Source organism: Miscanthus floridulus, chromosome 1 (genome assembly GCF_019320115.1).
Source record: "Miscanthus floridulus cultivar M001 chromosome 1, ASM1932011v1, whole genome shotgun sequence".
Lineage (NCBI taxonomy): Eukaryota > Viridiplantae > Streptophyta > Magnoliopsida > Poales > Poaceae > Miscanthus > Miscanthus floridulus.
Genome location: NC_089580.1, coordinates 14,243,952 through 14,265,386, shown reverse-complemented (window position 1 = coordinate 14,265,386; position 21,435 = coordinate 14,243,952). Strand labels below are relative to the sequence as shown.

Genomic DNA, 21,435 nt, shown 5'->3' with positions numbered 1-21,435 from the left:
AACTTCGAGCACCTAGGCTCAGGAATAAAGTCACCGACCGACCGAAACTGGACGTAGGGCACGTTGCCTAAACCAGTATAAATCATGTGTCATTGAGTGCTATGTCACATCCGATCACTACGTACGACAAAACTACAAATATTTACTTGTTGGTCACTTTTCGCACCGACACGCAGCGGCGGATCCACAGGGGGGATGGGGGGCTCCAGCCCCCCTAATTTCTTGATTTCAAGCTTAATCACTGTAGCAAAAGCTTGATTTCACCATTAAATCTTCATGCAAATCAACATCTCCATTGTTTTAGCCCCCCTATCCCGCATCGTGCATCCGCCACTGCCGACACGTAGAATCTAATCAGGTAGAAGGGTGAGGTGTCCTCAGCCTGACAGATGATTGGCCTTGATATTATCAGGAACAAAAAGTTTGAAGTTCAAATATTACAGGAACAGGAATCCATGAGTGAAGAAAACTGAAACTTGAAAAAGGGCCAACGAAAAAACTGTTAACCAAGAAAAGTACAAGGTGGCAAGGTGGGTCGATTTGCACGGGAAAGCGTGCTCTTTCTCAGAATTCAGCAAAGGGACAAACTTTGCATTTCGTGAGGCCCCGACCCACAGCACCAGCAGCCCGTCCCCTCTAGCCACCAACCGATGCCAAAAATTTTTAATGCCAGGAAAAGGCCAGCAAATGAGGCTCACACCCAACTAACTCTGTCTCAAATCTCTGACCTCAGAACATGCACCAATACCTCACCATCAATAAATACCCTCCTCCACCCCTCCCCACCACTGCCCCTCACAACCATAATAACCTCCCTACAAATAGCCTCCAGTCCAAGGAATCAAGACACATACAAAGCAGCAGCAGCAAGCAAGCAATGGAGATAGAGTCGGTCAAGTGCGAGTGCTGTGGCCTGAGGGAGGACTGCACCCCGGACTACATTGCCAGCGTGAGAGCAGGCTTCCATGGCCAATGGCTGTGTGGGCTGTGCTGTGAGGCCGTCAGAGATGAGGTATGCAGGAAGAAGGCTCACCCAGGAGTAGAGGAGGCTGTGAGGGCTCACATGGCGTTCTGCAAGATGTTCAAGTCGAACCCCGCTGTCCGCGTGGCCGACGGCATGCGCCAGATGCTCCGGAGGCGGTCCGGTGATATGTCAAAGCCGGAATCAGCCAAGAAGTACAGCACCTCGCAGGTTGGAGACGAATCATCAGTGACACTGTATTGAAGAGTTCATCCATCCTAAGAGTTGTAGACTGTCTAGCCCTCTTCTCAGGCTGAAATCCCTTCCACCATTTGTCAGTTTGCTGTATGTTCTTATCATGCTTGGAATGTACATAAGATTCATGCAAATAGAAGCTAGTAATGTCTGGCTTTTTGATGAATTGGCCTTCTTTCTGTGCTCACAACACAATCATTGAGTTGATAGGATATGCTTAGATGTACTAATCTGTTTCTGTCTGGGACCTAACAAAAGAGACGGAGATGGTTAGCATGTGCTAGTGGTATTGTTCACACCTCAGGTCGCCAAGCTTGCTCTATCTGACTTGATGCGTGATGTGGACACTACACCATCAAGGGATCCATGCATATTACCTAGCTGGTGGTTGCACGTTGCACCACAATGCTCTTCTCTTCTCTCTGAAACTCCTCTGCCTTCTGATATTCGCAATAGTGATAATAAACCAAATCTGTTCGGAGAAAATATTAACTGACTGAATCGAGCTTGCAATAACACTACAATTGCAATATATGGCTTCCTAAAATTGTAATATTGCCGCATAGTAGTGTAATCCATGGTCACTTATTTTAAGAACCACCAATGCTGTTTCTGTATTGGATTGAATACTAGTATTGATTTGAAGATATCGAGTTAATATGCACATTGCAAAAACTTGATTGTTTCAACATCCCTTCTCAAATTAAATAGTTCAACACCAAAGTCATTCATGTATAGTGTATTACATAGGTAGTATTTAGACAACTATAACCTTTGGAGAACTCCCTTCCAGTGTGTAACGGCAACGGATGATTCTGGATAAAGTGAAACTCTAGTTAGCAACATAGTTGTGATACTGTGATTTTATAACAATTCAACTTGTGGTCTTGTTATCTGAATACTGGACAACTGATATGGTTTGGGCACCATTCTGTAGTCCATGGAATTATAGATCATGGAACAGAGTAGTTTATCTTCTTTATGATCTTGCTTTTGTCAATTATTCTCGTCCTATGGCTGCAAAACCGTTACCTATTTTTTCTAGTGTGTGATGCCCAGTGAGATCAAAGGTGAAAAGCGCAGACCTAAAAACACAGCGCTAGAGGTGTTCGTAGTCAATAATTAATCACAGTGGAACGATGCATTTCAATTGCAAATCATCTAGTAAGCTCCACTTAGCCGCGTGAAACACCATTTCTATTGCATATCTACCGTGCCATCACATCACTGACAGTCTGACACAAACTGCAAAACTATATGCAAGCTAATTTCAGGGACGTTGATTCAGAATTTCAGATGCTGCAGTGGATAGAATAGTTATCATATAAACTGCAGAACTGGCACAAACGGTCCTAACTGCAATGGCACTGACGTGCAGTGGCAGTGCAGCGTTGCAAACGACCATGCTGTCCAGAACCCAAGCACCATAAGTCATGGGTCATTAATGATTTTGCATGATTAAGAAAAGGGAAATACTAACAGAGGAGCGAGACAGTGCATGGTGCGGTCGCCACAAGTTAACAATCGAGTACAGAGAGCAAGCACCTGCGGTGTGCGTCGTCCTCTGCCCGCGCAATCCGTCAAGCACCTGGTGGGCGCGCATGATCCGGGGACGCCTGCATCTCCTGCCGCCAGACTACAACCTTTCAGACGGCGAGCTCCCGTCACGATCGAGTGGCCGACACATGCATCTGCCAATCCAATTGATGGATTGCGAGAGCATCACGGCGTCAGGTATCGGGGAGGCAGCGTCGTCGCCGCGCGAGGAGAGCGTGCGCGGCATGGCATGGCACGTGGTCCGTCGCCGTCGCCGTCGCACTTGACTGCGCAACGGCCGACGGGGGGATGGGACATGGCCACATGGGAGTAGGAAGCAGAAATCAGAACGCGTTTGGGAGAGCGAAGCCTTGTTCATGGGCCGTGCGTCCTCTAAGTTCACACGGGCTGAGAGCGCAAATTTCGTCGTGTATTCCTTAAAAAAAAATACGGTAACTCTGAAAGCTTAAAGACGCGATACAGGGAGGCCCGTGCTGCCGTGCACTCTGGCCTTCCTCAAAACCCTTACGGCCCACTGGGCCCCGAACTCCACCACACCGCATCGCCATGCAGAGGGTCTCGCAGCTCGCGCTCCGCCGCCTCCTGTCGCTGCCGTCCGCCACCGCGGCCGCTCGCCGGGCCGCGCCGGTTGCTGCGGAGGCTGTTTCCGGCGGGGGTGGTGTCCTCTTACCTAGGGGTGGTGTCGCCGGGGTACGTCTTGGATCCCCTCTTAGATTTGGGGGGGTTTGGGTTCCATCCATTCCTTGCCGAACTCTGTGCTCCTGTGACGCTTGCGATTTCGCATTAGGTAGCGGCGAACGGATGGAGTGGCAGCGGCCCGGGACTCCGGTTGGCTCGAAGGCTCTGCACCTACGACGAGAGAGGTACATCCAGGTTCCAGGCCCTGTTGGCTTCATTTCTGTGGTTGATCTATCTGGTGGAGATAATTAGGAATGCCTGATTTTTTTCTTTGAAGTATCACTTTCTCTGATGAAGCACATAACCGATATTTTCTGCACAAGTTAGTTTAGAACTCTCCACCCTACCCTGGTCTTCGTAGAATTTCCTCACTGAATCTCAGTGGCATGATGCAATGCCGTTTCCCTGGACTACGCGTTGTTTCACATATTGTTAGGTTATGTCCTTATTTTGGAACTACAGTCAGGTGTGATGTTGACATAACCGTGCTCGAAGTAATATGATCAACAAGAATGTGTGAAGTTTATTCATTTTTCTGTTCTTTAAATTAAAATTTTGTCCTGGGAAAACACTAATGTGGATTATGCCCTTTGGCATGAACTGAAATGGTGCATAGATGACAGGGCACTTGAGGAAGAAGCTGAGAAGAAATTTGGATGGATATTGAAGATATTCTTCCTAGGAACTGCTGGCCTAGTTGGTTACCAATTCTTTCCGTACATGGGTACTGATCCTGTCTCTACTGGGATTGAATTACCTGCATAGTCTATTTTATTTGGCCTCAAGATGTTACTTTGCCTGACAAGTTTTCGGGGGATAACCTACTTCAGCAATCTATCTCGCTTTTGCGTGTCAAGGATCCCTTGTTCAAGCGGATGGGAGCTTCCCGTTTAGCTCGTTTTGCAGTGGATGGTAATTAATTTATTTAAGAGTATTTATAGTTCTTAAGTGAGTTATCTAATGCATATTGGTCTTACCAAAATGATATTAACTGTTTAGAGAGAAATAACCAAACTTGCTATATAGTACTTTAATATAATTGCTTTTGGATGCTTGTTACAATTGTTACCGTATTGGTGATGGTTTTCTTTCTCTGGACAAGGCCTTTATGACAACATGAAGGATGCTATTGTTAACACTAATGTTTTTGTGTTGCTTTTATAATTTTTGGAAAATTGCACAAAAGTACAGTCCATTGGTCGGTGGCATTGTTTCTTTATTCCATAGAACTAAGAATGTTGGCTAACAAAAGATTGTCGGTTAATTAAGAAACCTTTGAATATCTATCTCCTAAGCACTTGTATACAAAGTATTGGTTTCCTAGCTAGCCATGTCTTGTAGCAAAATTGAATTTCTATTTTTTTCTTGTCCTGGTGCTTAAGATTGAGGCCTAAAGGTTACAGTGTTGGCTTGCCTCATTTGATTGCATTTTAGAGCTGATAGGACTTTGACTACACATTTTTATTTTGGTCCAGATTATCATTCAAATTCAATTAACTATGAAAAGAAAATTGTTTCTCATCTTCCGGTGTGAAGCTATCTGCAAAATACCATATCGTTGCCTTTTCATCCTATATTTTGCAACAATATTATAATGCACACATGTTCCATGTATGACTGTATGAGAACAATCCAGACTTCCAGCTACCAGTTACTTGGGTTTGATCAAATGGGTCCATGGCCCATGAGTTATGGGTTTCTTGACTAAAGGCTGTCAGCTGTCATACTTAAAGGTTGCTATCAGTCTATCACATTGGCTGTTACCATTCACATTGTCTTATCTTAGAATTATCCACTTGCTGTGGTCCATAACTGTACGATCTTGGCCAAGTCCCGAAGTTTAAGCCGATTGCCCATACCTATTGATCACTGCTTCCGTAATCTGAGTGTGATTGCCAATAACCATACATCACTGCTTCCGTAATCTGTGTGTGATTGCCAATAGCTACATATCACTGCTTCCATACTCTGAGTCCTAACTCTACCTAGAAATATAAAAATGGAGTCCTGTAGTTCCAAGTCTAGGCTAAATATTCCATTCTATTTCCTATAACATGACATTTAACTTCAGTCTTCACTTGCCTTAAACATCCATTGCAAACTGTCTTTAATTCTTTTTATTTTATATTGGAATGTACTTACTAATTTCCTTTGGGCATAGACCAAAGAAGAATGAAGGTGGTAGAGATGGGTGGAGCTCAGGAACTTCTTAATGTATTGGAAGGTGCTAAAGATGATAAAACACGAAAAGAAACACTAAAAGCTCTTGCTGCACTCTCAAAATCCGGTGAGTAAAAACATACTAGCCACCTCCCATCCCTATGATCTGTCGCTCCAAAGTGGTTGGTTTATTTAAATATTCCTATGTCTTTGCATTTTTTCTTTACTTTACATTTACATATTCTCATGATTGGAATCATGTGTCTGTTGATTAATTTTTGTACACACGAGACCCCAGTGACAAACTTTCAACTAGTTTCCCTCTTCATCTAGGTCATCTGCAATGATTACAAGTTCAATTTTGGTGGTTGATGTTTTGAATGTCCATTCTAGATACTACACACCAAAGAAGAGAACCATGCCTATCTAAGGTTCCTAAGAATATCAAATTCTTTGATTTCTACTTTCAACTTTGTGATCTTCTAACTGATCATATAATAGGATTGCCGCTTTGGTCCAGCTCTCATGAGTCATGACTCCAGGGCGAACGAGCTTGCTACCTGACTGGTTGGCAGAGCTCAGGTAGCACCCAGGTCCTGGATTAACTCTCCTTGGGAGTGAATTTAAACAGGCCTGTGTTAAAAAAACACCCTTGTCGGCTGTGGTCCTGAGTTATATGTGTAACAACGAGTCACTTTCGGGGAGATGCACATGGCCGCAGGCATTTGCCCTCGAGACTTGTTGGCACATCCAGGGCAGCCGGCCTTCGGGGTGCTTCTTGACCTTCATGCTGGAAACTTCAAGTGCAATGTTGTGAGGGCAGCCTTTCCCCTGCAGGTTGAGTTTTTTACTCATGGCTCTAGGAGTGCATGTATTCATCACTGTTGCTAAAATGACACTATTTTGTGTTACCGTACATTTAAAACTTGTTGTATGTGCATACTGTGACCCATTTGTTATTTGTTATTTATTTTTCATCAAAGATGCAGTAGAAACAAAAAAATTGGCAACATCAAAATATGCCAAGAAGAACACAACAGAGAAACCCATAACAGTTTAAATCTCTAGGAAGAAAGCACCAGATCATCCTGTGGTAGTAGAATAGACTAAGGGCTCATTTGGATCGATGTCAATCGCTGTCTTGCCATATTTATGCAATTGAATATGCTTGGCTGTCTGTTTGGATGGACGCCAATCATTGGCAACCCAAAACTCGCTTCATGCTGCCGTTGGTTTTTTGAACATGCTTGGCGTGGTCTGTTTGGATAGACGCCAATAATTGGCAACCCAAAACTTGCTTCATGCTGCCGTTGGTTTTCTCGCCAACTGCAGGTAGAACTCAGGATGGCAGAATCCTCAGCCAACTTTGGTGAGCCATCAAATTTGCTTGTTGTCGAAATAAAACAGAATACATGAGATGCGACTTTAGCAACGCTACACATGAGGAGGTTGAGGTGAGTTTGGAAGGTCAAGTGGTGCCTAAGAAAGATACCTTTCGTTATCTAGGATCGATGCTATAGAAGGATGAAGATATTGATGTAGACGTTTGCCATAGGATCAAAGCAGGGTGGATGAAGTGGCGCCAAGCATTTGGCATTCTTTGTGACAAGAGGGTACCACAAAAGCTTAAAGGCAAGTTTTATAGAACGACGATTAGACCCGCTATGTTGTATGGAGCAGAATGTTGGTCTACAAAAAGACGACATGTCCAACAACTGAGTGTCGCGGAAATGCGTATGTTGCGGTGGATTTGTGGTAACACAAGGATGGACCGAGTTCGGAACGATGATATACGTGATCGTCTAGATGTAGCACCAATTGAAGAAAAGCTTGTCCAACATCGGTTGAGATGGTTTAGTCATATCCAAAGGAGACCTTCAGAGGCACCAGTGCATTGTGGAGTCCTAAGTCGAGATATCAATGTGATGAGAGGTAGAGGAAGACCGAAGCTGACATTGGGGAAGACAATAAAAATAGATTTAAAGGGTTGGGATAATACCTAGAGATCTTTGTTTGGATAGAAGTGCTTGGAAATTAGCTATTGACGTGCCTGAACCGTGACTAGGGGCTTATGTTGGGTTTCAACTCTAGTCTAACCCAACTTGCTTGGGACTAAAAAGCTTTTTTGTTGCGTCCGCCACTGCCACCGCCCGTGTCCACCCACTGCCGCCGTCGGCGCCTCCGAGGCCACCACCCACGCCTCCCCCCCATGACCACCCGCCTCCCTCTCTCCCTCTCTCCCCATTCCTCCCTCTCTAGGCCGCTCTAGGAGCTGTGCTCATCGCCGGGGCAGCGGCCCCTTCCCCACCGCCGGTCGGCCTCTCTCCCCATCGTCTCCTTCACTTGCGCCCCCTGTCCCTTCCTTGCCCGGCCGGCGGTGTGCCGCACCCCACTCCTTCTCTCTCCTACTCCCAGAAGAATCCCGCCAACGGTGGCCACCTCGTCGCCATTGGTGGATTTGGCTAAATTTGCTCGTCGAGCTGGAGCCAAATACACACGAACCTTAAATCATATGCAGGCCACCCATTATGATCAAAGATTGCTCTCAGGCCATGTTAAAATTGGCACTTGAACAGAGTTCATTTGGAAGGTCCACCTGTTCCGTCCCTTCCAACAAACATATATGAAGATTGAAGACTGCATTAGTACTTTGTGTTTTTGAACTATCCTTTCATGTACAGTATCCTGTAACGTTTTTTCTTGTAATGTACAGAAGAAGCTGCAGGATTTTTGGACAAGGCAGGTGCCTATGCAATAGTCAGTTCCACTCCCTACTCTGGAGAATATGCTGAGATCCAAACTTACAAGACTAGTCTTCTGACAGCATTTGATCAACTGAAGTCATGATGTCCTAATGGCAATGGGTATATTGAGCAACATTTTAATTCTACACTTTGCCGTGGCGGTTAATGTCCAAATTTTGTAATCGACGTAATTTATCTCGACAACATCCTGGTCCTCCTTTGTTGACCAAGTATTGGGTTGCTGCTGGTAGTGCATGTCTGGTTCATTTGTTTCAAACAGGGCAGCACCTTCTTTCCTTTTGTGGGCCAATAACAAGAGCTTTATTTTTTTTTGTATAAAGCGGGTTACAATCCAAACAGATTGCATGTGCCTTCAATGTCTACATGGGACATTTATTTAGCTGTTTGTATGCGACGTAAGAACATGCAAGTAGCAACCCATTTGTGGTTTGTACGTACCCTCACAATGGGTGCATGTCTAATACAAGATCTCTAATATAATACTTTTCTTTGCTTGTCTAACACAAATAAGATCAAGCATAAATAAGATGGGCATAATTATGATATTCCTGTAAAACAACAGCCAGTGCACCAAATTACACAACATTTCAAAACGGGTAAGGAACTTCAGTAGAAGATACAGATAAAAGTTGCCGTGACAAAAGTATCATCTCTGTTTATTGGACCATGTATCAGTAGAAGTCCTTGCCGTGTGATGCCTGCACATGAACATACAGAAACTACTGCCCAAATATGTGTCCTGACCCCAATATCTTTTGCTTCACATTTAGTCCATTTATCTAGCTATAAAAGTTTCGTGAAAACTGACTGACTGCGCACATCAACCAGTCCCACTTTGTACAAGTCATTCACGCCTAGTAAAAGGACAGGGTCACACAATTTCAAACATAATGTCAGATTCATCAATCGGCCTGTTCGTTGGTTGGTTTCTGGGCTGGTTTGGGCTGGCTGGTGCTGGTTTGTTGTGAGAGGAAAATACTGTTGGCTGGCTGGTTTGGGCTGGCTGAAACCAACAAGCGAACAGGGTGAATACCTATATCTATAAATAATAATAATAATAATAATAATAATAATAATAATAATAATTAGCCTTTAACGTGGTGACTTCTACTGTTCATGCCCCATTCTCACCTCACAGCCTGTTCATCCACACTGCCCGTCCGATCACGCAGCCCCGCAGCGGATGGCTGCCGCGGACGCGTCCAGCAGGCCCACCTGCACATCCTATCCACTGATCCAAACCCCCACGCACACCGGTAGGCACGCAGTTCAGCGTATATATTGCCATGTAGCCCGAGCCCGTTGACCCGGCCCGAGGCTTGTTTTTTTAGCTCGGCCCAAGCCCGGCTCGGCCCGGCGACTAGCGGGCCCAGGCTGGCACGGCCCGGAGGAGCAGGCCGTGCCTGGGCCTTACCTCAGGCATGTGGGTCGGCACGGCACGGCTCGCTCCGGAACCGGAGGCCCGCTGGCGGCTTAGCCTGCCGCCTCCCCGCGCCCCGCATACATAAGTGGGGACTCCCTGCTCGCACCCACCCCTGAGCTCTAACTCCCTTCCCCTCCCCCTCCCCGTCGCCCCACGCAGTCCTCTCCCCACGTGGCCGCGCTGCACTCACTCCTCAGCGCCGCACTCCGCCCTTCCCCACGACTTTGCTCCCCCATCCTCCGCTCGCCGGCAGGTGGCGCCGCCGGCTCCTTCCCTCCTTGCGGGCGCGCCTCGGGAGCGAGTGCGCCGGCCCCAGGCTCCACGCCTCAGGTGCGCTGCCGCGGCCTGCGACGCCGCCGGATCCAGCTCAAGCAGCTGCCTGCCTGCCTCGCTTTCCCCGCCTCCCTCTCGTCTTTGCGGCCTCCTCCATGCACCGCCGTCGGCCTCGAGCGCGGTAGCCGGTTTCGGGCGACCGGATCTGGCGTCCCGTTGCCTGCTCCGACGGTTGATGTTGTGGATCTGCCTCGAGGCCATGGCGAGCGCGCCGGCGTCGCCACCGTGCTCCCGTGCTGCCCCTCGCCCCCTACTGCCCCTCTTGTTCTTCCCTTTCTTCTCTCTGATGCCGTCGACACGGCCAGCGGCCCCCTCGACCTCGACGCCATCATCGCCGGCTGAAGCGGGCCTTGAGCTGGCCCGGCCTCCCTGACAGGCTGTGCTTATCGGGTCAGCCTGGCCCGAAAATCGGCCCAGCAGGCCGTGCCTGGGCCGTAGGTCGGTGCCCGCCTCGGCACGGCCGTTGGACATCTATAGTTCAGCGGTGTAAAAAAAAAAAACTGCCGCGGCGGCGCCACCCACGAAATCCGCCGCTCCTGCAGCCTCCGCCAGCCGCGACGCGACCCCGCCGGAGCACCGCCCCACTTGCGCCCTACGGCCGTCGCGACGTCGCCCCGCGCAGCGCAGAGCTGCCTCCGGCCACCTCACCCGTGGGTCGCGGCGGCCAAACCGGCGCTCCCCCCTTCCCCCCCGGGTCCTCCATCTCCTCACGTGTGAGGGGCGACCGGATCCGCGGCTGCCATGCCGCCCGCCGCGAAGGAGCCCACTGGGCTGCCAGCTACCCGATGCGAAGGACTCCACAGGCCGGATCTGGGTGCTTCCTCAGCAACCCGTGGTTCGAGTGCCTCTTCGATCCTCAAATCCGTGGTACTACGTACATATTCCACGTTTTCTGCTCATCTCCCCCTCTGCTGCTATAGTGTAGGTTCATCTATATAAGTGGAAACCAATCTACGGTTCAGTGGTTTTTCGTCTACTTCATCATGTCTTTACTATGGTTACATTAGCCAGTCAGAATGGACCCTGCGTGTGTACAAATTGATTCCATGTTTACCTTCAAATTTTGTTTATGCACTGCCACAATTTTACTTTGTTGTTGTTAGCCTGGTACTGGATTTAAAAAATAAAATTGCCTTTTCCTGCGAAATTTTACACCGTTTCGTTTGCCTTGCAGGTTCCTGTCCATGCCATATAATGCAGGTTCATGAATTTTTATGCTACAGATGGTTGCCTTAGACTCCCTTATCCTGCTGTTCCGACCAGTCTTTCCTCAGGTATCTGTAAAACCTTGGGGTATGTATGTGTATTTTTGGAGTGGACTACTAATAACAACATAATGCAAGCTATGTCTTCTTTCTTCTTTACAGGACCAACAACCATTACTGCAGTGCTGTTTCCTGGCTTCGTCTTTTTATTGTCGTTATTATTCCTGTAGTGCACCTTATCATTTTCTCCATCTTTCGTTCACCTTTCACACTTGAGGTAATCTTCTAAGCCCTGCAATTTATGGATTCAATTTACCTGAAAATTGGTATGGCGTGACAGTGTGCTAAACTAACTAAAGAGCCAAATGTTTCTTTTTTTGGATTGCTTCTACAAAAACCAATTTAGTTCCTCCTATTTGCCTTCTCTACACATCCCAGCTCATGACTAGGTGTAACAAATTTATTTCCGGTCTTACAAATGAGACTATTGATTACTTATAGCCCCATTTTCAAATTTCACTTTCTGTACCTGTGCCAGCACTAGAGTTGGATTCAGACAAATGTGCTTCCAGCTTCATCTGTGCTTACTCAACCTTTGTTGTCCATCAAATCTCCTATGTACCTGATTTAGAAGACGCGGAAAAAAAATCATACTTTCCATCCATTAGGTTCAGATGCATCAAGCCTCTTTCTCTTTCTGCATGTAGCATTTGATTGTTGGACCAAACAAGGCATCGGGCGGATGCATCCAAGTTCTTGGCTTATTTTTTACCTAATTTGTACTGAAGTTATTTTGACACAAATCATACTCACAGTAATGCACCATTGGCCTATGTGCTTTAACAACAATCAAACTGGGCAACGTACTGCATACGTACATATTATCAATAGAATACTCTGTTTGTTAACTTTCTTTACTTTTACCATCAGGTTTGGATATGTACATAAAGATCAATTGTTCTCGGCCTAGGAAACTATTCCCATTGCACAGTTTTTCTTCAAAAAGATCTGCCTACAATTAATTATCCCCTGACACAACTCTTGCTATATTTCAAGTTCAATCTGAAGGCTACATATGCTATATGGTCTTTTCAGATGTTCTGTTCCATAGTCCATGGCTAAAACGTCAATCCTTTCTTACAACGTAATAATTTTTTCGCCCACGATTTCTTCGTAATATCCTGCACCATTTATCAATTCAACACTTTACTGCTTCTTTGCTACCTACACAACAATCAATTGCTCTACTTGGAAAGGACACAGCATTGATTCCTGAATTTTTTTTGGGTAAATAGATAAAGGGCGTACCCAGTGCAGAGAGCTCCCGCTTTGTGTGGGGTCTGGGGAAGGGTGTCAGTGGCAAGCCTTACCCTCGCCTGATTTTTTTTTGGGTAAATAGATATGACATATTAATTCTTCCCTGACAATCATGTCCGTCCTTCATAGCAATAGTAACAGTCTTTGTTACTTAATGCAACTTCTGCTATTTTAGATCTTATTTGTACTAGACGCCAACATCATACCAAGGCCCACATAGGGTATGTGCCCTTCATACACGATTCTGCTACCTCCATGATCCATAGCACTACACTCTTTTGTTATCAGGTAATAATCCCCATCACATTCACCCCTGAAAATTGTTATGGATACAACACCCGGTTCGTTACCCTCCTTTACTTTTATCATCAGATTAGGATATGTACACAGGGACCAATTGCTTCAAGTGCAAACTAGAGCAGATTTAGATGCTTCTTCCTTCAGAACATATGCAAGATGAGTAGGTTCCCAACATCACCAATTGTCATATTCTCCATGTACAAAGTGTGTCATTATTTGTAATATGTTTCTACACGGTTAAGTGACCTTATGTGTACCCTTACATAGCTCAGATCAGTTTACTCCTTTGATATTTTCTTTAATCTTCAAATATTACCTAATTCATGCCCCTCCTGCAAGACAACTAAATGTTATGTTTGAATCATCATTGGCTGATACATATCGCCTTTATCACTGCATCTAAGTCTGTTGTCTGCATCAGCTTGCTGCCCGCACGAAGCGTGGGGTTACCCGCTAGTTATATACAATAAACTAAAAAACCCACCAAAAGTTAAAAAGAAGTACTCCGTAATAAACAGTAATATGATGAAACATGAATGAATGAAAGTAAACAAAAAGACAGGAGACCTCTGATCAGCCTCGTAGCTAATCAAAATTTCAACATTTTGTTTACAGAAGGCAATCTGACATGCTGTTATACCTTGCTTGAAAAACCAGTAGATATTTGGATGGTTTCTAATAAGAAAAAGAATTATATATGTTAAGGTTCCAGAAAGTGCAGTGAGCTAGCTATATCTAAGCAATATATATATATATATATATATATATATATATATATATATATATATATATATATATATATATGCGTGCCAACATACTTACAGCTTTCCAAGATCAATGTGTCAATTTTGCTCTTCATTTTCCTTGGGTAAGATTAGGGCAAAATTATAGATAAAAACAGAGTTGTACTCTCTGTCTATTAGTGAAAACTAATTTTGAACCACTAACAGAAAAAAAATACACTTTGCCGAGAAACACATGTGTCTGAACAGATGTGTTAGCATATTTTTTAGTAAATAAACAATGGATAAAAAGGCTAACCCCGTGACGCAGCCTACGCAGGTCCCCCCAGCTGTCATCGGCCATCGAATGTCACTACTATACGGCCATTTGTTCCGGCCGATTAGTAGCCCTTTGTTCCTGTATACAAGCACATAAGCCAGCAGCATGAAGAAATTGGATCGGAGAGGAAAGATATCAAACGAGCATAATTAGTAAAGAAATAAAAACAATGTATGAAAACAGTACTGCTGTACTTACCAGTGTCTACGACTGCAGCATGTAATCATGTGGTGAATGAGGCTGCACGGACCCGGCTCAGTGCCATCAAAGCTGCAATGATCCATGGCTGGCGACCTCGTGTCGTTGTTAAGGTGGTATTCCGAAAGGTAGCTTTCATTTTCGAAGTAATGGCTGTATATGATTGTATCACCCTTGAGGTTGAGGATGGGAAATGCCTTGGCTGAGGCACTGATACTCCTCTGTTTAATGAAAATGGCCTTGCCTCCTATGCTCGTCACTGGGATATACCTTCCCACGACAAGATCCGCGAGCTTGTAAACTAGCATTTTGGAAAGAGCGTACGCGTAGAACATCACCAGGATCTCTGAGTCACACTCTACTAAGGAGATAGCTACGTAGCGTTGTCCTACTCCATTACACGTGGCAATCAGCTTTGGCGGCTGCGGTAGCTCATCTGGTAGTAGGGGTGTGTCTATCTGGAAAATCTGTATGACAGATGGAAGTCCAAACGTCGCATACGCCACGTAGATCTTGCCTTGGGATGACCATAATGGTTGACCAGGGCATGACCATGGTGGCATAGTCCATTGCCGGTCCTGTGGAGTTGCAACGGCGACGTGAAGTAAGCGCACGAAAGCAAGCATGACGGTGACAACGCCATCGACGAAGGTAGCGGCTGTAGATATGTTTCTAAGAAATCACAGCCTCTTTTTCATCGGTAATCCGGTGAGGCCGCATAGGTGCGACTGCGGGAGGAGGGTGGAGGAGCGGGGGGAGATCGACAATGTCACTGGTGAAAGGATGGAGTTGGCGGACCGTGGTGTCGTGGTCTCGCTGCAGGACGAGGAGGCCATCGATGGAGTCGAGAGCGCAGCAAGGTTTTGGGATTCAATTCTGAAAAAAAAATTTGGTGACCACCTAATTAGACGAAATTCAGAAAAATCCGAAAATTCGGACCGGTATCCAGTGAAAATTTGAATGAAATTTGAGCAAATTTGAACAAAATTTCTCTAAACAGTCAAACAAGGTCGTGGGCATGGAGAGGGTGCATCTGGTGGCGGCGTGCAATGCACAGGCGGCAGGGAGGGCAGCAACGACACCGGCACACGCAAAGTGACCATAGCGTCGCTGCGCCGGCGCCGTCGCCGTCGCCACCGTCCTACTTGCTGCTGGCCATGGTCCATGTGAGCAAGTGGGAGCTTCATGGACAAGGGACCCACGAAGAAGATGGATGGGAACGGTTGGAGGGGAGATTTAACTTTTTAGCATTATAAGGATCGACACCTCCTGAGATTTCACTACAATGGCTAGCAATACGACTTTGGCACGCAACGGAGAGAAGATATACAGAATTGCCACTTTTGCACTAGTGGCACGACAACACGTTAGTCCAGGTGGGATCCGAGGCAGCATGGGGGTGGCAAATGACCGCGGCTGCCCCTGCCCTCTGCTGCTAACCTAGCCGGGCCGCACTCAGTCGCCTCGCCCGACCCATTCGCTCGTTCTTCGTCTCCCCGCTCTCGCCGTAGCCCTCCGCCACTGCCGCCTTCCTCTCCCTCCTTCCTCTCCTAGCTTTCTCGATGGATTGAAGGTACGTGTGGACCGCCATTGTCGCCACCCCGCTCGTTTTATTGCACTGGTTTTGATGGGATTGTAGGTTAGGTTAGGGTTCCTACCAGTGATGGTGAAATTGTCCGCCTTCCTTGCTTCGTAAGCCGTTGATGTAGTGGCTTCTGTTACGGTGGAGATTGGAGACGCAATGGATTGGAGTGGTTGCCCTATTTGGTAAGGTAAACTTCAGTACACTTCGTCCTCGCTTTGATTCCGGATTGGGAAGATGCTGTGTAGTAGGATACCGTCTAACAGTTTGATTTGTGTTTCTATTCGTTATTGTGTCAGGATTGATCATGACAACGCTTTTAGATTAGTTGTTAAGGTTTCTAAGTATGTTGCTGATGGTGAGTACGGGCAAGTAGAAATGTCATCGTAGGAGCATGAACTATGGCTGGATAGGACTGTGCAGTTTTCTCTGTCTAAATTTCATGATGAAATGGCCGGTAAGATAATCTGGGGACCTTCACAGACATTGACTGTTTGGGTGGTTGACAGTGATAGTGAATCTGAATGGAAAGTTAGGAGGGATGAATATTTTGAGTAGCTAATAAAGGATAGATGGAATGATAGGGTAGCTGTGCTTGTAGTGGATGTAGTCAGCAAACATGCTCAAACTGCCAATGCTAGCTCTGGGGTTAGGTGTGCATCTGGTATCACTTCTGCACAAGGCAGTGCCGCTCCTGGTAATGCACAAGGTAGTGGTGCTCCTGATAATGTAGAAGGCAGTGATGTTCCTTATAATGTTGAAGGCAGTGGTGACACCTGTAGCTCTCCACCTTCATCTGTGCCAGTGGAAGAAGCAGAAGAGGTTGATTGGGCTGAGTTGACTATATTGGCAGAGCCTAATGAGAATGGAGAGGCCAAGGAAGTTGCTGATGAGGACAAAGTGTATGAGGCAATGGGTTTCAAAGCAGCAGAGGAAGCAGCTAGGGAAGTTGTGCCTATCCCTACCATGACAGCTGAGATGCAGAGTGATATGGCAGATGCAGCTGTACCAGTTGATGATCATGTGGGTGAAGAGCCAATGTTTGATTGGGACAGGGATAATCCAGATATGTCTGTAGGGGTTTCTTACCCTTCTATGGATGATTTCAGATTAGCTGTGAGACAACATGCAATTGTCAAGGAGTTTGAGCTTCACACTGCACACTCTGATACATCAAGGTTTAGGGAAAATTATGCTTCTCTTGGATGTCCTTGGATTATTAGAGCTAGAACCCAACATGATGGGAGTGTCAGGGTATTTTTTTATAGATTTGTTTTGTTTCATTTAAACTGTCTGGATGTTATGTTTGTCTGGTTACTTATGTTTGGCTGTTTTGTGCATGTGTAGGTGCAAATAAATGAAGGGCATCATAATTGTGCATCTAGAAGCAGAGTGGTTGGCAGGATGGCCTCACAAGCTTAGATGACAGAGAGGGCTATTCCACTACTCAAGAAGAAGCCAAGCATGGGTCCAAAGGAAGTGTAGGAGAAGCTGCAGACCAAATACAAGATTGAGATCCCCTACCAAACTATAGTGTATGGCAGACAGAGAGCAGCCATCAAGCTTTTTAGTAAGTGGGATAACTCCTTTGATTGGTTGTATAGATTTAAGACATATGTAGAGATGAGATCACCTGGTACTATAGTTGAGATAGCTACTGAAGAAGTTGATGGGAAGATTCATTTCAGCAGATTTTTTTTTGTTGTATCAAGGCAGCCATAGATGGTTTTAGAAATGGATCTAGACCATACATTAGTATAGACTCCACAAACCTTAATGGGTTGTGGAATGGCCACTTGCCCTCAGCCCAAGCATTAGATGGCCATAACTGGATGTGTACTTTAGCATTTGGATTGTTTGACTCAGAAACCAAGGAAAACTGGATCTGATTCATGGAGCAGCTTAGCAAAGCAATTGGACCTATGGACAAGTTAGCAGTATGCACTGATGCTTGCAAGGGTCTTGAGGCAGTAGTGGCTCAAGTGTGGCCTCATTGTGAGAAGAGAGAGTGCTTCAAACATTTGATGGAGAATATGAAGAAATATTACAGTGGAGATGTCTATGCCAAAAACATGTAGCCTGTAGCTAGGACCTATACTCCTCATAAATTCAAGTATTTCTTTGACAAGGTTGTGGCAACTAGCCCTGGTGTGCTTACTTGGTTAAAAGAGCACCATAACCTACTCTGGGCCAAGAGCAAATTCAGCAGTGACATCAAATGTGATTACATAACAATAATTTAGCTGAGTCTTGGAATGCATGGATCAAAGAGCAGAAGGATTTGCCTGTGCATTGTTTGGCTGATACTATCAGGGAGAAAACAATGGTCCTGTTTGCTAAGAGAAGGAAGATCTCCACTGCCTTGACTGGAGGAACCTTACCTGCTGTCATACACCAGCTCAATGCAGCTTCCAAGGGTCTAGGCCACCTCAAAGTGACCAAGGGGCATCCAGAAGAAGCAGAAGTCACATAGATATACAAAGATGAAGAAGTGAGGAGGCATGTTGTGTATCTTACAAAGCATATTTGCGCCTGTAGAGAATGGCAGGTAATTGGGAAGCCATGCCCACATGCACTAGCTATCATCACCACTATGAGGCAGCCCCAAATGGACCTATATGTGGACAAATACTACTCTGTTAAGAAGTTTCAGGCTGCCTACCATGGTATTATCCCAAACATCACTGATAGGTACCAATGGCCTGAGGTTGACAAGGGTTTCAAGTTGTTGCCACCACTGTCCAAGAAGAAAAAACTACCATGCAGATTGAAGAAGAGCAGGTACCTATCTCCAACTGAAAGATTTGGAAAAAGAACTAGGTAGGTAAAATGTACTGGCTATGGTGAGTATGGCCACAGAACTGGTAGCTAGAGGTGTGCACTGACAGGGACAAAGAAAAGGTAAATACTGAACTGTTATCTTATTTCAACAAATAAGCAACAACTAACCTAACTATGGTGTTTATTTACAGGAAGAGGACCAAGAAGACAGCACCTAGACCAGGAAGAAAGAAGGCCAAGAAGAACCAGCCACCAACTGACCAAGGAACATCGAGAACAAGAGCAGCAGTGGCTAGAGAGGCAGCGACAAAGGCAGCAAGAGAGGCTGCAAAAGCAGCAGATAAGGCTGCTGCTACAACAGAAGCAGCAGAACAAGCAGAGAGGCATCTCCTGGATGTGCCACCACTAGAGAGAATTCCACCATCAAGCCCAAGAACACCTCCAAGGTATGATACAACCTTTACAATTCTATGCTTGCCAAAGAATGCAACCCTGAACTCCTGGATGTTTGAACATAGGAACACCTGCCTTGATTTGCAAGTTGTAAACCAGATTCAAGACATGCCTACTGATGGTGCTCTAAGGAAGATGACACCAAGGAGGAAGCAACTGGCATCCAAGGTCAGGAAGAGTCCAGGAAAGAAGACTCCAACAAAGAAGGGGAAGAAAAAGTGAAACTTGTAGTGAACCTTTTGTGTGATCTTTTGTGTAGTGATGCATGGCCTGAACATTATGTGCTTTATGTGGCCACAAGACAATATGATGTGTGGCCGTAAGCTTTTGTGTTGGAACTGGCCAAATGACTATGTAATGTGTGGCCGTAAGCTACTATGATGTAAGTGGCCAAATGTCAATGGATGTGTAGACATCCCAACTATCTGAACCTGTTATGGTTTGTATTAAATTATGTGCCACTGCTCAATGAAATGATGTTCATGTGATCTATTTTTATCACACCTCTGTGAATTATGTGTCAATTCATCATTTCAGTTTCAGTCATCCATCAGTTTCATTCATCCATCCAGACAATAAAATTTTGGGGACAACATTTTTCAGTTTCATTCATCCATTACTTCATTACAGCATACATCACTACACACCCAAAGACAATACATACAACACAAGCAATGAACATGTTCATCTTCAACATCAGTTTCTCCAGCTTGTGCTCTAATTCCTTCCTCTGCTTGTCACCATCTGGACTCCCCACTGAAGCTTCTTCTTCCACCACCTCTGCCTAGTTCGATGGCCGAACAATGACGATGCCGAGATCCTTCAACTGCTGGAAGTACTGCTTTTTGAATCGATAGTACCCACACAACTTAGGGAACTAAAAAAAGGACACAAATTACAAACCTGACTGTGCTAATTTAGGAAAATCTAGGAGATAACTCACCCCATTCCTTGCACACTTGAAGTACAGACGACCATGATTCTCACCGTCCTTCTTGGTCCACCCTTCCACCACTCGAGCAAAGATGGCAATCCGGACAAGGGATCAACGGGAAACCGCTGAGCTCACCAATGGGATCGAGACCGACCGAGGCAATGTGGGTGCTCGGGCCACCGTGAAGCCTGCTCCTTGCCCGTCCACCTCCAGACGATTCTGAGTAATGCTCCATCGAGAAAGTTGGGAGAGAAAGGAGGGAGAGGAAGGCGGTGACGGCGTCGGAGGGCTACAATGAGAGTGGGGAGACGAAGAACGAGCGAATGGGCCGGGCGAGGCGACTGAGTGTGGCCCAGCTGGGTTAGCAGCAGAGGGCAGGGGCAGCCACGGTCATTTGCCACCCCCATGCTGCCTCGGATCCCACCTGGACTGACGCGCTGTCGTGCCACGAGTGCAAAAGTGGCAATTCTATATCTCTTCTTTCCGTTGCGTGCCGAAGTCGTATTGCCAGCCATTGCAGTGAGATCTCACAAGGTGCCGATCCTTATAATGCTAAAAAGTTAAATCTCCCCGGTTAGAGATGGCTGTGGGGGAACATGGGAGGACGGGATGCTGAAGACGAGATCTGCTCACACCTCTACAGAATTGCTGCCGGCGGCCACTAGGGAGAAAGACTAGGAACAAGTGAAAATTTTGGGTTTCAAGAGGTGTTCAGGCTTTTATACTAGAGGTCGGGATCTCTAGGCTGATTTGGGCCATGGGCCATATTGAAAATTCAAATGAGGCCGAATTTTTTTTTGGCCGGTTCGCTTTTATTTCGGGCCCAACCGAAATGGGCAAATTCGGCCCATTCGGGGCGAATACCAGAACCGTGGAGCGCAGTGGTCCTGGAACAGCGGGATGTGGACGCGGACGAAGGCTCCTGTGTCGAGGTTGAAGAAACGGGCGTAGCTGTGCAGCTTGGGGTGGCCAGGGTGGAGGCCGTTGCCCTCGGGCAGCGGCATCCAGCGCCGCGGATGGAAGCGTGGGTCGACGACGCTGCGGCCGTGCGGGGACGCCGTGCCGGATCGCCAGGAGGCGCACACGGCACGGAAGCGGACGTAGTCCGGCAGGTCGCCGACCAGTAAGAGCGACGCTATCTGGCGAACCAAATCGTCAGGCAAAGACGACGCCCAGCGGGATGTCGTCGACATGTCGGAGTTGATGACAGCAACCGTTGGTGACGACGACGAAGAAACGGGCATATCACCGCCTGACTTGATCTGCTTATTAGAGACCACGACAAGGGAAATCTTTGTCCCCAAAACTGAAACGTAGACGCACGGAGGTACTACGATAGTACATTGTATAAAGTGTATCTGCTTATCGGTGGCGCCGGCGTAGTCGTGATGATGGAGAACTCCGCGGGTTTTGTGGGCTGAGGGTGTCACGGTCACGGCCGCGGCCGCCGGCGGAGACAACGTGCGCAATT

At 46.4% G+C, this 21,435-nt stretch overlaps 2 protein-coding genes, 1 long non-coding RNA gene and 1 pseudogene across 13 annotated transcripts; 3 read left to right on the top strand and 1 right to left on the bottom strand.

The window, feature by feature from the left end:
- The first annotated feature begins 721 nt into the window (after positions 1-721).
- LOC136473589 (uncharacterized) lies at positions 722-1,382 on the top strand. Its single transcript, XM_066471248.1, has one exon. The coding sequence runs from the start codon at positions 737-739 to the stop codon at positions 1,223-1,225; it is 489 nt and encodes a 162-aa protein (XP_066327345.1). The 5' UTR covers positions 722-736; the 3' UTR covers positions 1,226-1,382.
- A 1,740-nt stretch (positions 1,383-3,122) lies between these two features.
- LOC136473575 (uncharacterized) lies at positions 3,123-8,842 on the top strand. Of its 4 annotated transcripts, none has more exons than XR_010762682.1 (8): positions 3,123-3,463; positions 3,561-3,636; positions 4,068-4,176; positions 4,266-4,363; positions 5,613-5,738; positions 5,945-6,042; positions 6,132-6,448; positions 8,325-8,457. XR_010762682.1 is itself a non-coding variant. In XM_066471229.1 (6 exons), the coding sequence occupies exons 1-6, from the start codon at positions 3,320-3,322 to the stop codon at positions 8,456-8,458; spliced, it is 687 nt and encodes a 228-aa protein (XP_066327326.1). In that variant the 5' UTR covers positions 3,124-3,319; the 3' UTR covers positions 8,459-8,842. The 4 variants fall into 4 exon arrangements, 1 of the variants encoding a protein (XP_066327326.1); XR_010762681.1 differs by having other exon boundaries at positions 6,113-6,448; XR_010762679.1 differs by having other exon boundaries at positions 5,945-6,448.
- Positions 8,843-10,585: 1,743 nt separating this feature from the next.
- On the top strand, positions 10,586-13,700 carry LOC136547122 (uncharacterized). Of its 8 annotated transcripts, XR_010781547.1 has the most exons (6): positions 10,599-11,406; positions 11,500-11,614; positions 12,433-12,481; positions 12,633-12,728; positions 12,830-12,942; positions 13,027-13,700. It is a non-coding gene; the product is annotated as an uncharacterized lncRNA (long non-coding RNA). The 8 variants fall into 8 exon arrangements; XR_010781520.1 differs by having other exon boundaries at positions 10,589-11,406; positions 11,500-12,481; XR_010781529.1 differs by lacking the exon at positions 12,433-12,481 and having other exon boundaries at positions 10,601-11,406.
- Positions 13,701-14,016: 316 nt separating this feature from the next.
- LOC136452328 (uncharacterized) lies at positions 14,017-21,208 on the bottom strand (annotated as a pseudogene).
- Positions 21,209-21,435: the final 227 nt, after the last annotated feature.